Source organism: Puma concolor, chromosome A1 (genome assembly GCF_028749965.1).
Source record: "Puma concolor isolate L17-30 chromosome A1, mPumCon1.1.hap2, whole genome shotgun sequence".
NCBI lineage: Eukaryota > Metazoa > Chordata > Mammalia > Carnivora > Felidae > Puma > Puma concolor.
Genome location: NC_141667.1, coordinates 35,507,727 through 35,524,768, shown reverse-complemented (window position 1 = coordinate 35,524,768; position 17,042 = coordinate 35,507,727). Strand labels below are relative to the sequence as shown.

The window sequence follows — 17,042 nt, the reverse complement described above, 5'->3', positions numbered from 1 at the left end:
AGATGAAATGGGGACTGAGGTCAGGTCTTAAATCCTTGATTTAAGAGAATGGTGAAAAGGAATGATTAAACTAAGAACAGAGGTAGGGGTGCCTGGTTGCCTCAGTCAGTAGAGCATGTGACTCTTGACCTCAGGATCATGAGTTCAAGCCCCACGTCAGGTGGGGAGCCTACTTAAAACAAAAAAATCAAAAACAGGTAGATGCGGTGGGGTAAACCATGGCACTCCCCCCCCACTCCCGCTTTTTTTAAAAAAGTAAAAAGGCAGAGGAACACAATTCGGTGCAGAGAAAGGTAGATAACACTATCACAGGGACCAGTTTAGTAGGATGAAGACTGAAGTTACTGGGTGCAGGGAGGCATTGGTGACAGTTCTGAATCAGTGCAACAATTCCAGCACGAAGGTGGAAGGAAACTGGATTGCAATGGATTGAAGATGGATGGGAGTGAAAGTAGATAATGAGTGGATACTTTACTTGAGAAGTTTTTTGGTAGGAAAAAGGTAAACTGAGGAACGTTACTTTTTTCTGTCAGGTGAAAGTTGATCACCTGAGTGGCAAAAGATAATGTTCTAGAAGGGGTTAGGTTAGTGTTTAGAAAGGAAAGTCTTAAAAAGGATGATGTCCTAGAGGGAGGTGGGTAAGTGTCAGAGAGGATGGGGTTGGTGTTAGAAAGGAATCATAAGATTTATTGAACTCGACATTGCAATACTGGGACTGGCAAATGTGTTCCCTTGTTTATTTATTTATTTATTTATTTAATTTTTTTTTTTTTTAAATTTTTTTTTCAACGTTTATTTATTTTTGGGACAGAGAGAGACAGAGCATGAACGGGGGAGGGGCAGAGAGAGAGGGAGACACAGAATCGGAAACAGGCTCCAGGCTCTGAGCCATCAGCCCAGAGCCTGATGCGGGGCTCGAACTCACGGACCGCAAGATCGTGACCTGGCTGAAGTTGGAGGCTCAACCGACTGCGCCACCCAGGCGCCCCTGTGTTCCCTTGTTTAATCCTTGCAACAATCCTGTTACTGTCCCTCATGTTACAAATAAGGGAAACAGACAACTTGAGGCATTTAACTAGTCTAGTAAATTGTAGAGTATGAATGGAACCCCACCCTCTAATTCCCCTTCAGTCATCCCTATATGGAAAGCATAGGTGATGACACATTCTAAAGGTAGGGAAAAAGAAATTGAATTCAGTGAAGTAAGAATGAGTCTAAGACACTCTATGATTAATTAACTTGCTCAGTAGTGACATGGAACTTCTTCTTTAATGTCAGACTAGGGACAAAAATCCAGGTATTGGGATTTCTTTTTCAGTACTCTTTTTTCTTAGGCCTGATAGTTTTGGCCTGCCTTTTGCATGCATTACAAATGATTTGCTGTATTCTTATGCAAAGGTGGAATTTCCTTTTATTTGAAATTAGTTACTGAGCATAGAATTTACAGAATTTAAGCTTCAGAAGAACTAAAGCTATTGAAATTGTAAAGGCAGTTATAACTAGGTGGGCTTTCTTCTCCCTCTAGGTTATCTTCCCACCCTGGAGTAAAGCTCTAGGGGGTAAGGCATTCTGTTAAGGTTGTTAATTTCAGATCATTTAAAAGTATGTAGTAAAGTAATCACTTTTCCCCCCAAAAAAATAAATGCAACGAAAATATGTTTTCTTTATGTTCTTAGAAAATGCATTCACTTTTTATGATAGAACTTTTGTACATTAAGGGAACAATTTGTGCTACCCTGTTTCCTATTCAGTCTTCTCCTTGGAAGGACATTTTATCCGTAGTCATAGTAATGGCAGCTGAAGTGCAAATGGTACTTTATGAAGATGATTCCGTGCAAGTGCAATATGCTGATGGTTCCAGACTACAGCTTTCTCCTTGTGGCTCTGAATTTTTATTTGAAAAGGCACCTCCTGTTTCAGCACATCCTTTAGAACGACCAGAAAGAATTCGTCAAAGGACACATTTTGTTATCAGCACTTACCAAGTAAGTAATGGCTTAAAAACAACTCTTTTTGGTACCACAATATTGGTGAGGTAGCTAGAATATGGAAAGTAATTAGTATTCTAGATTACTATCACTCTGAATTGATTTTCAAATTATTTTACATTTTTTGAAGGTTATGTTTTGTATTTCTTTCTGTAGGAGCAACTACAGCGAGCCCTAGATTTTCGAAATTCTTTTGCTACTTGCCCTTTTTTATCTGAAAGCATCATACCTTCTGAAAGAAAAAAGGTAATTTTTTAAAGCTTTTTTATAAGTAATATTTGAGGACAAGTAATTAGAAACAGGTAGTTTAATTTTTTTCTTCATGACACTTGGGAATACACACTGCTATAGAATGCGTAGGCCTATATTGTTCACCAGACTACGATGTTCTGATATTATATATATATATATATATATATATATATATATATATGTATATATTTCCATATATATTTTATATTTACATATATGTGTGTATATATATATATATATATATATTTTTTTTTTTTTTTTTTTTTTTTAATAAAGTTTATTACTTAGAGCATGAGTAGGAGAGGGGCAGAGAGAAAGGGAGAGAATCCCAAGCAGGCTTCATGTGTCAGCACAGAGCCTGATGCAGGGCTTGAATTCATGAACCGTGAGACCATGACCTGAGCCAAAATCAAGAGTCAGATGCCCAACCACTGAGCCACCCAGGCACCCTGATATGTTATGTACTGATTGAGACCCAGAAGATGCATAGTTCATCTTCCTGACCTTTTCTTTGTAGCCAAAGATTATACTCAGAATTTTCTAGATTAATGACTTTTTATTTTATATTCATATTTTTCTGTTACTAGCAAGGATTTTAGCCTTCTTCCTTTCACATCTGGGTATGAATTAATTTACCGGAACACTGGACGTTTTATTTTTATTTTTTATTTAAGGAAACTCTACACCCAGCATAGGGCTCAAACTCACAACCCCAAGCTCAAGAGTTGCATGCTCTACTGACTGAGCCAGCCGGACGCCTCCAGGTTGATGACTTTTTGATTCTCAGAGGTGTCAAAATTAAGAAATTATGTGGCTGTTTTCAGTAGTTTATGTGCAGTTCATGTGTAATAGAGATGTGTATATTTGTAGGTATACATATTTTATTTTTTTGCTTATGTTCTATTTTGAACTTTTTTTAATGTTTGTTTATTTTTGAGAGAGAGACAGAGAGACAGAGCTTGAGCAGGGGAGGGGCAGAGAGAGAGAGGTAGACACAGAATCTGAAGCGGGCTCCAGGCTCTGCGCTGTCAGCACAGAGCCCAATGTGGGGGTCAAACTCACAAATCATGAGATCATGACCTGAGCTGAAGTTGGACACTTAACCAACTGAGCCACCCAGGTGCTCCTGAACTTTTACGAATAATAATAATGATATGATAATGATAATAATGATAGCTGTTATTGAGGATTTACTATGTGCAAAGAAATAGGAATGATGTTAAAAATATTTAATAACACCAGTATGGCATGGGTCTCTGATAATCAAAGTGGGTATTTAGCCAGTCAGAATAGGTATATTGGCTGGATATTATCCCCTTTATATAGCTGAGGGAACTAAATCTCAGAGAGTTTACCTAACCTTGTTCATGGACATTTTCTAAGAGGTAGTCAGGATTTGAATCCAGTCTGTTTGAAGACTGTCTTCTTTTTTTTTTAAGACTATATCTTTTAATTACTTTCCACTACTCGATAATGACAAAGGAGCCAAGAAAAATTGTAAGCTGTAATTTAGTGTATAAGGCTATTTTTCTACTATCTTTTGAGTAACTTTATTTGTTGAAACTGCAGTTTGCTGCTGATAAGGTTATTAGATAATCTAATTCTAGAAGAGAGAACTCTCTTAACTGACCACCCTTACAAGCCAGCTTTGCCATCAGTGAATACCGTACTAACATCTGTACGTATAAATAGCACTGTAGGTTTAAGAGGCTTTCTTTTCTAAATTTAAAGTTTTATATAAATGAAAGCTGAAATGTTTACCTGTTTGCAAAATTAATTGGCTGAAAGACCGTTATGTGACACTGGCTGGTTTTATCTTATATGGAGAGATGCCATAGTTACTGGCACCTGTCATGAGTCTGTGCTATTGGTCAGGATCAGTTTACTTTTGAGTAATTCAGTTTTTAAAAATGTTGCTTTTTTTAGGGGCACCTGGGTGGCTCAGTTAAGCGTCTGACTTCAGCTCAGGTCGTGATCTCACAGTCCGTGGGTTTGAGCCCCGCATCAGGCTCTTTGCTGACAGTTCAGAGCCTGGAGCCTGCTTTGGATTCTGTGTCTCCCCTCTCTCTGCCCCTCCCATGCTCATGCTCTCTCTCTGTCTCTCAATAATAAATAAACGTTAAAAAAAAGTTGCTTTTTAAACAACCTAGAATTTTTTATTTAAATTAATTATTATTATTTTTTTAATGTTTATTTATTTATTTTGAGAGAGAACAAGCTGGAGAGAAGCAGAGAGAGGCAGAGTGAGAAGAATCCCAAGCAGGCTTCATGCTATCAGCCCAGAGCCTGACATGGGGCTCGAACTCACAAACTATGAGATCATGACCTGAGCCAAAATCAAGAGTTAGACACTTAACCAACTGAGCCACCCATGTGCCCCACTACCTAGAATTTATTTTAGCATATGGTATGCTAGGTGCTATCTAGGATAGATAGTCTTATTTAGTGTATTTGCTAACCCTTTGAGAGTACCATTTATTTTTATTTTTTTAAGTTTATTTATTTATTTGAGGGAGAGAGAGAAGGAGGGAGCTTGTGCGTGCTTTGGGGAGAGGCAGAGAGAGAATCCCAGCAATCTTTGTGCTGTCAGAGCAGAGCCTGAAGTGGCACTTGAACTCATGAACCATGAGATCATGACCTGAGCCGAAATTAAGAGTCAGACGCTTAACTGACTGAGCCACCCAGGTCCTCTCTAGTACCATTTATTAAATAAATCATTCTCCCTTTCCCTCCTTGTTCTGAAAGTTTATGTTATTACATGTAGCATCTTAAGATGTGGTTGATTCTGTTTCCATATTACCTGAGTTGCTCTGTCAGTGATTTCTATACTAGTTCCATACTATCATTTAAGTTATGATTGCTTTTAATATAGTATTGTTTGTAGTGTTGTTTGTACATGGTAGTTAGTGCTGGTCTTCCCTCAGTATTCTTTTTCAGAGTAGGCATTTGAGAAGGGTTGAAAATCTTTTTATCTCTGATTCATTGAACATTTTAAACAAAAATGTCTAACGCTAAATATAGTCAGGATAACTTTTTTATTTTTCTTCTCATTCTTTTTAAAAAATATCGATCGATTGATTGATTGAGAGAAAGAGTGCACACACGTGAGCATGGGAGGGACAGAGAGGGAGAGAGAGAATCCCAAGCAGGCTCCACAAACCCGTTGTAGGGCTCTAGCTCACAAACTGTGAGATCATGACCTGAGCTGAAATCGAGAGTTAGATGCTTAACTGACCAAGCCACTGACAGGCACTCCTTTTCTCTCTCTCTCTCTTTTTTTTAATATTTATTTTTAGAGAGAGAGAGAGAGAGAATGAGAGAGAGAGAGAGAATGAGTAGGGGAGAGGTAGAGAGAGGAAGACAGAATCCAAAGCAGGCTCCAGGCTCCAGGCTCTGAGCTATCAGCACAGAGCCTGACACCGGGCTCAAACCCATGAAGCGTGAGATATGACCTGAGCCGAAGTCAGATGCTTAACCAAATGAGCCACTCAGGCGTCCCTTCTCTCTCATTCTTTGTGTGTGTGTGTTTTACATCTCTCTCTGTAAGAGAGAGAATCTTAATATCAAATATTCTTTAGAAAACCATATATATAGACCAACACCTGGCTCTCCATTTTCATTCTCTCTAGATAGTAAAACACAAACAAAACTTTTAAGAGCTTTCTTATACAATATGTAAGCATCGAATGTGTGGAAACATTGGACTGCTGACAAAATACTCCCCATCTCTCTTCGTCTCCTCAACTCAGCATATCTTCATTGACTTCTCAGAAGTCAGATGGCCCAGTCCTGATACTGATGATGGCATGCTGTGTATGCAGAGCGGCACCGTGAAGATATCATCATTAGATGGGCATGCATACCTTTGTCTGCCGAGATCGCAGCTTGAATTTACAGTACATTTTTTGTGTAAAGTAAGCCAGAAGCCAGACTCATCTATAGTATTGTCAGAAAAGAAGATTCAAGCCAGAAAGGACAAACTAGATGAAACAGCAGGCAAAATCTGTACATATGGAAGTTTATCAAGACAGAGACTGAAGAATAAAGAAAACGAACTTTACTATCAGACCATGAAATCCAAGGAACCTTTAGAGAAAAAGAGCTGTGTAAATGGAGCCGAAGGGAGTGGCGAGCCACCTCTGCCTGGTACAAAACACATGTGTGTATACACGTGGGTGAAACAATGCTGGCCTGTGGCCTCCTGTCCAGAGGAATGGAAATATCCCTTGTCTTTAGCACTGCATTTGCATGATAAAATCAGCAGTGTGTCTAGAATTGATGCAGCCATCACCCAGAATAAAACTTTGACTTCTGATATTTCAGAGGAAAGAGGAAAAGAGGTTTCTGTTCTTCCCAGGGCCCTGTTACTCAGCTGTCCTGTCCCACACCTGCACAGGTAATGGAAGAACAGCTTATTTGTCATAAAGCCCTTGTCAGAGCCAGTCTTTATCTAAAGATATTTTTTCTTTTGTAATCATCTGCTACCATTCATAAAGAAAGTTCACTCAGTGAGCCAAAACTTTGCTAATAACCGATAGTAAAGAATTTCCCTAGCCAATGTGTTCCTTATGTGTCTTACTCTGTGTCCACGCATTGAGTGGTTATGGAAGGCTGACTATACACTATATACTTTGTTAAGCACAGAGACTATAGAGATGTCTAAGCTATAGTCCCTGCTTTTTAGGAGCTTAGACTCTATTAAGGTCACTGTCACTGACAAGATGGTTAAAGTGTGGTAAGTAGTGGCACAGGGCTCTGGCAGTGAGCACAGAGAAGCCTCCGCTGCACCCAGTGGAGCCCGTTACCTTGTAGCTGGAGCATGGTTCCGACCCGCTGATGAGCATGGGTTCTTTCTTTCATACCTAGTCTCAGAGGCCACCCCTGTCTTTGGTTAGCTGACTATAAATCTATTTATTGAAATTTTTTGAAAAAAGGGGTAAACGTGGAGAAGCCTCTGAACACCAGATATAAATCTTTTCTCTCCCTAAGAGGTGAATAAACTAATGGTTACAGATTTGTAACATGAACTTCCATAAGTAGTAGAGTAATAATGGTAATAGCTAACACAAAGCGCTTATGTGCCGGGCACAGCTCTACTGTAGCTATTTGATTCTCATAGTAGCTCCATGAGGAAAACACTGTCATTGCCCCATTTTGTTGAGGAATCTGAGACACAGGAAGGTGAAATAATCTGAGCAGGGTCACGTAGCTAGTGCTTGTAGAATTGGGGTTTGAGCCCAGGTAGTCTCCCAATACGTATTTGTTATTTAAATACGTATTTTAAATATGATTTTTCAGGCTGGTCATGATTATTTGGTTAAAATTGAAAGTTCTAGTATTATAAGTACACACTGAAAGAGATTTAGGCTTCTAAATTAACAATTTTCAATAACTTGCCACTAACTTTGGATTAAAATCCATTATCTTTAAACATGGCTTAACAGGCCTTCCATTTTCTGGTCTCTTCCTACGTCTATGATCCTCACCACGTTTGCCCTTGCTTTTTCTACTCTTGCTAAACTGGACTTTTTACAATCTCTAGAATGCCTGTTCAAGCTTGGTTTCACCATTGCACCTACTCTTTCCTCTGCGAGGAGCACTCCTTTATCTTTCTCAGTTCGCTGACTTGTGCACGTCTTCTGGTCCCAGCACAAGGCTTTCTTCCTTAGGCTGGTTATCCCCAAGTTCCTAGACAGGATTAGGTTCTTCTGCGTGTCCATAGCATCCAGTAATTCTCTTTTCTTTGTGTTCAGTGTTTACTACTTAACATCCCTGCTTGATAGGAATCTTCCCTGAGGGCAGTGACCATGTCTGCTTTTTTGGGTGTATATCTGCAGTGTGCATAGCATAGATCTTGCAGGAAATATTTGTTGTTTGGATCCTTAATTTATGTAATTGTGCTGAGATTGAATAACAAGATTGTTAAAAATACTGAAGGAAAAAACCCATGGAAAAATAAGATTAGTTTTCAGTTCCTTCATACACTTTTATATTAATTTTTACTTTTCTCGGATCTAACAAGTTAAGCCAGAAATAAATGTTACAGTTGCCCTATTTTGTTGATTTCTAAAGGTAATTTTGTTGAGCAACCAGAATTAATAGCTTGTATTTTGTCCTTCACAGGTGGAATTTTTGTGATTCACTTTCACAAGGACAGTTTGATGAAGAATATTCCTATCCTGAACTAGTGAAAGTGGTTTGGTACAAAGGTGTAACTTATCGGTAAGGCACCAGTGTTGGAAGTATTTAGTGATGTCTGAGGGGATGGGACTAGCCTTGCAGACAGACTCCCACAAAAGGACACAGTTTGGCTAGGGCCATCATTCTTCTGTTCGGTCCTATGTTTTATAGGTCTTAAAACTTAGTTTTATTAGTGCACACAGGAGTCTTGTGACTAATTCACATTAACCATATTCACAAGATTTTTGTGACAACTCCAGAGCCAGTGAGGCTTAGTTTTGCTACTGAATGAAATACTTAGGTCAGTTATTTAGGATACCCCTTCCAAGCATCGGTGGATCTAGTTGTCTGAATTAGTCACATCAAAATGTTGCCTATTGAGCATGGAATTAGAGAAGATTAGAGGCTCCTCTGTGTCTGCACTATTCCATTGAATTATCCCTACCCCACCACAAAGTACACCTCTCTAGTGACTAGAATACTAATATTGGCTAGATTCAGGGTTTTACTTCTATAAATAATGCTAGCATCGCATTGTAAGATTTTGTTCTTAGGGCTTTCCTTTTCTTGCATGAAAGCCCATCCCCTTCTGACAATATATTCTTCATATATTTCTCAGTAAAAACTGACTTGGCTGAAGTTTTGTACATTATATATACCCAGTACCTTGATTATACTTGGCTACTTCAAATATGATTAGTCACCTTCTCTTAGGGATGGCTCCTTTTACACATGGCTAATCTCATTCATCAGGTATAGATTCTACTAGTTTGATTATTAAAGAATTATCTTATTTTCAGGCTCTGGTGTTGTCATATTTAACTCCTTTGCAATGGGCATTTCTTTGGTGACTAGTATATGCCAGCTACTATGATTGGCAGAAGGGACACCAGGATGGTAAGATGCCTGAGCTCCAGAAACTAGGCTTAGCTGTTGAAATAGATACATTAACTGATTCTGTGTGTTCTGTTCATTTTTTGCAAAAAAATTAATTTAGCCAGTTGGGTGCAAAGTATGAAATTATCTTGTTTTGCTGGATAGGCAGAATTCCATATAGTACTTTGCTTTATTATTTTTTCTTTTTTGATTGCTCTCATTTATGTTTTAATCTTAATTAGAAAAAAAAATTTAATGATCACTTTTCTTCCTTAGACTTACCCATAAAAATGTGAACTCAATAGAGATTTATCCTGGAGATGGCTCTGTTTTCAAATCTGAGGGAGCTTATTTTGGGAGCTATTTTACTTATTATTCCATTCAGGAAGGATCAGAAGAGGTAAGCTGACAATGAGTTTTCAGCTCAAGAAGGCTTTTGTATATAGCTCTTTCTAAATAATTCTGAACATACATAGGACATTTGATCTTTATATAATACTGCTTGCCTACTACTATGCAGTCTGGAGAGTTAATACAACGTTACTGCCAGCTGTGGCACAGTGATTACTAACCACCTTATGTTTATTGCATTCTCCTCCTGTATTCTGCCAGTCATTTGCCTAAGTAATTTCCATTTATTATTATTTTTTAAGATTTTATTTTTAAGTAATATCTACACCCAAGGTGGGGCTTGTACTTACAACCCCGAGATCAAGAGTTGCACACTGTACTGACTGGTCCAGCCAGGTGCCCCAATTTGTGTTTAAATCAGAAGTTAAATTTAAATTTCTTATGTCACAGAATTCATCAATACTAAAACCAGTAGCATATCTTTGAATTAATATATGCACATTAAAAGCACATTCTTTTTTCCCCACCATGTAATTATTTGCATGTTTAAAATACCTCTTGGGGCGCCTGGGTGGCGCAGTCGGTTAAGCGTCCGACTTCAGCCAGGTCACGATCTCGCGGTCCGGGAGTTCGAGCCCCGCGTCAGGCTCTGGGCTGATGGCTCAGAGCCTGGAGCCTGTTTCCGATTCTGTGTTTCCCTCTCTCTCTGCCCCTCCCCCGTTCATGCTCTGTCTCTCTCTGTCCCAAAAATAAATAAAAAAAAACGTTGAAAAAAAAAAAAATTAAAATACCTCTTAACTCCTGAATCTTTATATACAAGTAGAAAGTTGAGCAAGGTTGTTCTCTGTTGTTGAAATAGTGAAATATAACGATATATTTAATATATCAGGCCGAAATGTAATCATATGGATATATTGTCAATAGTCTAAATTTGCTTGTTCCCAATCTGACATTTGACATCCACCCTTATGTATGGATCACCATGGTATCACATGGCTTTGCTTTGCAGAATGGAACATAATATATATGTTTTCTTTTTATATTCAGTGTGGAATTTTGAGTGATAAATTGTTTATCACTTGTTCCATCTGTACTTCCCACTGCTCCCTCCACTCCCTATTTATTTTTAAGTAAATCCCAAATATCTGCATTCATTAAAATTTTAGAATGAATATTTCATTCATTTTGTATATATGTGTGTGGGGGGGTATGTATGTGTGTGTGTGTGTGTGTGTATGTGTGTGTGTGTACACACACACACACACACACACACACACATACATACATACATGTATGCAGATTCTCCACTGGGTTCATTTGCAAGAAAGTATTCATTTATTCAATCAATACATCTTAACTGAACCTTCCTAGGCAGGCACTCTGTCAAGCACTGGGTGAAGACAAAGAACTTCTTCCCTCAAGGGTTCAAAGTTTAGTAGTCAGTCAGACAGGCCAAGAAGCACATGAAATGAAAGCATGACCACTGCTGTGTGTGCGTGTGCGTGTGCGTGTGTGTGTGTGTGTGTGTAGTACATGAGATCATCAAGTAAACAGGCAAATAGAGGGGTGTGTGCAGTTACACTGCTGGCTGCTGTGTACTGAGAGTTTGAAAAAGTACAGGATAAATACTGTACATCTTCCTGGAGCTTCAGTTTTACTCAGAGGTGTCAGGGGGAGGGATGATAATTTTCATACCGAAGCAAACATATCATGGAGGAGAACATGAGCTTTGGGATAAAACAGGACTTCCAGATGACCTGTGCCTTTGTGGTAGACTGCTGAGGGCTTCACTCTCAGACCTCTGTCCACTTGAGTAAGAGATTTAGAAACAATTGGCTGTCTTTTCAGGATAGAATTATTTGCTTCTTACTTTAACCCATGCTCTAAAAATAAATTCCAGATGGGTTAAAGGGCTAAATGTAAGAAACCAAAGTTTATCATTGTTAGAAGAAAATCTAGAAGAACAATGTTTATAATCTTGGGGGAGGGGAGGTCTTCTTAAATACAGTACAAAACACCAGAAGGCACAAAATAAAAGTTTGGTAACCTTGGTAAACTTACGTTAAATTTTAAATATTTAATTTTTGTTAAATTAGATAAAGCCAAAAAGTCAAAGGTCTGGAAAAAACTATTCTGTACTATAAATCAGTAATAAAAAACCAAAAAAAATAAAAACCTCTCATAGAAAAATGAATAAACAATAAGAATGGTTAAGCCATTAGAAAAGGCAATATAAATAACTTATAATATTTGGAAACCTGTCCAACTTTACTGCTTGCATCAAAGAAATGAAAATTAAAATAACAACAACATAACATTTTTCACTCATCAAATTATCGAAACGTTGTTAATATCTATTGCTGGCAAGGGTGCGGGGGGGAAAAGGGTGCTTTCGTAGTACTGGGTTGGAGTGTAAATTGATTTAGCCTTCGTGAAGGACAGTTTGATAATATCAAGTTAAATTGGCTAGAAATTCTGCCTCTAGGTATCTATCATAGAAGAATATTAACACATATATATACAAAGAAATACAGCCAAGGATATGGAATGTGGCATTGTTTGTAGGAGCGAAACACTAGAACCAATCTAAATGTTCCTCAGTAGAGAGATGGTGAAATGAGAGATGGTCAGATTACAGGGTGCTTGTGTGGTGGCTTAAAAGAATGAGGAAGACATAGATGCATAGAGGGATGGAAAGATCTTCAAGGCACTGTGAAAAAAGAAAGTTGCAGAAGAACATGTACAACAATATCTTCTGTGTAAAAAACAAAAACAAACCCCAAACCCAAATATGTTACTGTGTATAATACACATGGAAATGCACAGGGAAAGATTTGGGCAGGTAAAAACCAAACTGAAGCAGTTACTTTTGGGCGGGAGGAGCAGGGAGTGTGGGATTTTGTGAGGGAGGAAAAGTAGGGAGGGACTTAAATGTTGTATTTTCCTAACTTTCTTTTTTTCCAAAAACATAAAATAGTAATGTACTGTTACTTGCATAATTAAAATTCTAAGTAGGAAAGATTGTCAAGGGCTCATGATGTAAGTGCTCTCATAGAGATAAGAATGTGGTGCTTTGGGACCACATAAGGGGAGGGGCACCTGACCCAATTTTGGAGAAAAGTCAACTGCAGGAAGACATGGCTGATCTAGGAGATTTTCTTTTCCTTTCCTTTTTAAGTAATATCTACATCCTGTGTGGGTTTCAGACTCACAACCCTGAGATCAAGAGTCGGATGCTGTATCGACTAAGCCAGTCAGGTGTCCCTAGGACCTATACTTTTAAAGGAGTTATACAAAAGAGGGATGAAGGTTGGAGGAATATATAACTGAGGGAACTACTTGTCCAACTCTTTGCATGTTTGGCTTCCTATCATTAAAATTTCTATTTAAATGTCATCTCCTGGGACACCTGGGTGGCTCAGTCGGTTAAGAGTCCGACTTTGGCTCAGGTTATGATCTCACAGTTCGTGAGTTCGAGCCCTGCATCGGGCTCTGTGCTGACAGCTTAGAGCCTGGAGCCTGCTTCAAATTCTATGTTTCCCTCTCTCTCTGCTCCTCCCCTGCTCATGCTCTGTCTCTCTCTCCTTCAAAAATAAATAAAAACATTAAAAATAAATAAATAAATACATGTCATCTCCCAACTATCCAAATTAAAGGAGCTACCTTTGACACTATCATGATACCCTCCTCTTTTCTTCTTCATAGCAATTAGTGCTATGTGACATTTTCTTACTGATCAATGTTTGTTTGCTAACCCACTCTAGAAGTAAGCACTGTCTTGTTCAACGCAGTATTATTGCTAGAGCATAGAACAGGTAGATAAACTCACCTAACTGGAGGCTAGAGCCTGGGGCAAGGATGGAGTGTTGAAGGAAAAGAAAATGCTATAGATAGAGAATGCTGTAAAGAGAGTATTGAGGGGAATTTCCAGGGAAGAGACTAAACCACTAAGTTGAGCCAGCTCATAAATGGGGCATGAGAAACCATACTGCTTTTGCACAAGTGCTGAAGGATTAAAATACAGAAGTGACATCATATTTTTGTTAGGTCATTTCAGAGGAAGATAAACTGGAGTGGGAAAGAGATAGTAGACCAGTTAGAGGACATTGATAGCAGTTCAGGGAAGAAAGTATGAGGAACCAGGCAGTGGAAATGAGAATGAAAAGCTAGGAATGGACACGAATATTAAGGAAACAGAACTGATGACTGACTGGATATTGGGGATGAGGAAGGAGTTGAAAATGATGGCAAATTGTTGAATAAATCAATGAGTGGTGGTGCCAGGCTCTGTGTTAAACCAAAATTTTATCAAATCTAAATTGTTTTGATGACGGTTGCTTTTGATCTTACCAGGAGGTGTCAATAAAACATTTAAATTCTCTTATATCTCAAACTCACCTACCTGAAAGTAAGATACTCTTAAGATGCATCCAGATTTCAGAGAGGCTAAATTAGGCTAAATGAGTATCTTAGAATTGAAATAGGGTAGTGGAAAAGACAAGAACTCTCAAGGAACTCAGTATCCAATGAAGAAAGATGTAAATAGTTAAAATGCATTAGTTTGAGTGCCTATCATGTACTAAGGCACATTGCTAACAAATGCTAGGGATTCAGACAGAGGTCAGAAGAACAGATACAGCCCCTACCTTCATGAAGCCCCATTCTAGCAGGGAAGACAGACACTTAATAAAAAAAACTATGAAATTGAAATTATGATGAAAACCAAAAAGCAAGAGTGGTGGGTGCGGTGCTTGTGGACGTAAGTAGGGGATTTCACCTATTCTGGGTAATGGCTTCCTGAGAGCAAAGAAACGCAGGAGTTAGACAAAGGAAGATGATGGAGGAGAGAGCTGAGATCCAGGTAGAGAGAACACACCACAGGTAGATCTGAAGTAGAGAAGGAGAAAATGCAGATTTTGAAATGAAGGTAGTTCCATTTTGACACGTTGAAGTTGAGATGTCTTTGTGATATTCAGTGGAGAAGCCTCATAGAGATTTAGATATTCAAGTCTATAGTCCAGGATAAAAGAGGAGGGACTATTTTTTGGGTAACTACTCTATACTGAATTCTGGCCTGGCTGCTTTATATATGTATTACATCATTAATGCTCAAAACAATCTAGATGGTAGGTAGTATCCCCATTTCACAGGTTATAGGCACTGAGGTTTACAAAAAGTTGCATAAACCTGTCCGTCATTATAGTTAGTAAGAGGCACCTGTGATTTGAATCCAGCTTTGTCTTCAAAGCCTGTCTTCTCTCACTGATGGTAAAGTATATATGGGGACTATGTTCTCTTGTGGTTCAAATTAGATTTGTACAAGCCCTCAAGCCTTAAAGGCTTAAAAAAAAAGTCTGAGAAAGGATACTCAAAAGGAATAACAAAAAATTTTTTTTTAATTCAGAAAGCTGAGCTTGTAAATAATGTTGTCTTCTATAAACTGTAGTGATAGTTATTCCATTAATAAAATATGGCAAAATTGTATATTTGTTCAATTAAAATTGTGTTTTTGTTTTTTAAAGTTTATTTATTTTGAGAGAGCGAGAGCAGGGAAGGGGCAGAGAGATAGATAGAGGGCGAGAGAATCCCAACCAGGCTTTGCACTATCAGCACAGAGCTTAACATGGGGCTCAAATTCATGAAATGTGAGATCATGACCTGAGCTAAAATCAAGAGTTGGACACTTAACCTACTGAGCCACCTAGACGCCCCTGTTTTTGTTTTGATCTAAAGGGGAAAGGGGGCTTATAAGTTTTCTGCTAATGTGTAGGAAAATTAGTTCTGTTGCTATATTAATTTAAATATAGCCAAAACTTAAATTGGACAGTATGTTATAGGGTATTAGAATATAACTTTTGTAACTATCCATAAGAAATGCTAGACTTAAAAAAAATGGGACAATGGAAAAGCATAAAATACCTTTAAAAATATTATGGGCTTTTGGTTAAGTTAAAATAACTGCTTGCCTTGTCACAATGTAAATACATATTTCAAGAAAAAATAATAATGGCCAACATTTATTATTGAGATATTTTAAATTAATTTTCAGAAAGAAGAGAAAACTTATTCAGTAAATAACCTTCCTCCTGATAGACCAGGAAGTCTGTTCTCTGTGTGTTCTCTAATTAAACAGGCAACCAGGTAAGTTTTTCACATTCACCTGACTGAAGTGTTGTGTCTGAGAACCCTGATACATTTTCTAGTGGTTAGGGTAAGAGTAAGAAATGGTAGGTACAGTGGAAATATGTGTCTTTGGTAAAGTCTGTCAGCTTTTCTGGTCTCTTCATCCACAAAATAAGGTAATCACATCATTGTAAGAGTACTTCTGGCTTTGAAATTTAAAGTTAAATGTGGAGAAGCATCCATATATAGCAAGCATGCACAGTTAGGAAGTAAGTGCCTTTTCTCTGGGTGAGTTCATCCTTATGGTGTCTTGGAATCAAGTTAAGGATTTGATGATACATTTAAAATTTTCATATACTTTATTATCCTCAGAGTAATAAAGATTCTGAGAGTATACAGAAGATGAAGTGCAGTTCAGTTCTTCGGTTCATATGTTTTTTTTAAAATTCTAATTAATCTGTGGCAGTCAGAAGCATGAAAGTGTATTCCTGAATTAAATTATTAATTTTTGCAAACTTATGTCTAAGCAACTTCCAAAGTAGATTTGAAGGAACAGAATTGGTAATTTGATTTTTTATGGATAGTTGATTCACCTCCCCAGCACTCTTAGACTACACTAAACCTTTCAGGTGCTATGAAACCATCACCTCCTAGAAAGGAGCACCTGAAAATTGTCTCCATTTGGAGTCATTTCATTACTAAAAATGAGAGGAGTAACCTATGTAAGATTAACACAAAGGGAAGCAATCACCTTCTAGGGGATTAAAGACTTCTGGAAGAAAGGAGTTCCAAATGTATTTTAGTGGAAATGAATTACTTGCCTAACATGTTGTATAGCAGTAAGAATGCATTGCTAGAATTGGAAAATGTGATTATTTGCAAATGTTTAAGCAATATTTTTCATGTTCACAGAATTCTTCAGCACTGTGCGAAGACAAGGCTTTCTTTAAGCCATAACTATCGTATATGCTGCTGGAAAATGGTATCTTAAAATTATTATTATTTATTTATTTATTATTTTTGAGAGAGAGAGAGAGTGTACATACGCAAATGCACATGGGGGAGGGGCAGAGAGAGAGGAGACAGAAGGTCCAAAGTGGGATCTGCACTGATAGCAGAAAGCCCTATGCAGGGCTCGAACTCACAAACCGCGAGATCACGACCTGAGCTGAAGTCGGACATTTACCTGACTGAGCCACCCAGGTGCTCCAAAATTATTTTTATTTATTTATTTATTTATTTGTTTGTTTATTATTTATTTTTGAGAGAGAG

At 38.0% G+C, this 17,042-nt stretch overlaps 1 protein-coding gene across 3 annotated transcripts in view; it reads left to right on the top strand.

Moving 5' to 3' along the window:
* Positions 1-17,042, top strand: part of CA1H5orf34 (chromosome A1 C5orf34 homolog) — a 36,747-nt gene that overhangs the window by 6,967 nt on the left and 12,738 nt on the right. For all 3 annotated transcript variants that reach the window (XM_086678385.1, XM_086678392.1, XM_086678377.1), the window contains exons 2-8: positions 1,752-1,985; positions 2,145-2,234; positions 5,990-6,636; positions 8,364-8,462; positions 9,573-9,696; positions 15,697-15,788; positions 16,683-16,752. In XM_086678385.1, coding sequence (XP_086534511.1) covers positions 1,791-1,985; positions 2,145-2,234; positions 5,990-6,636; positions 8,364-8,462; positions 9,573-9,696; positions 15,697-15,788; positions 16,683-16,752 — 1,317 coding nt within the window. In that variant the 5' untranslated portion in view covers positions 1,752-1,790. The remainder of the gene's footprint in view (positions 1-1,751; positions 1,986-2,144; positions 2,235-5,989; positions 6,637-8,363; positions 8,463-9,572; positions 9,697-15,696; positions 15,789-16,682; positions 16,753-17,042) is intronic.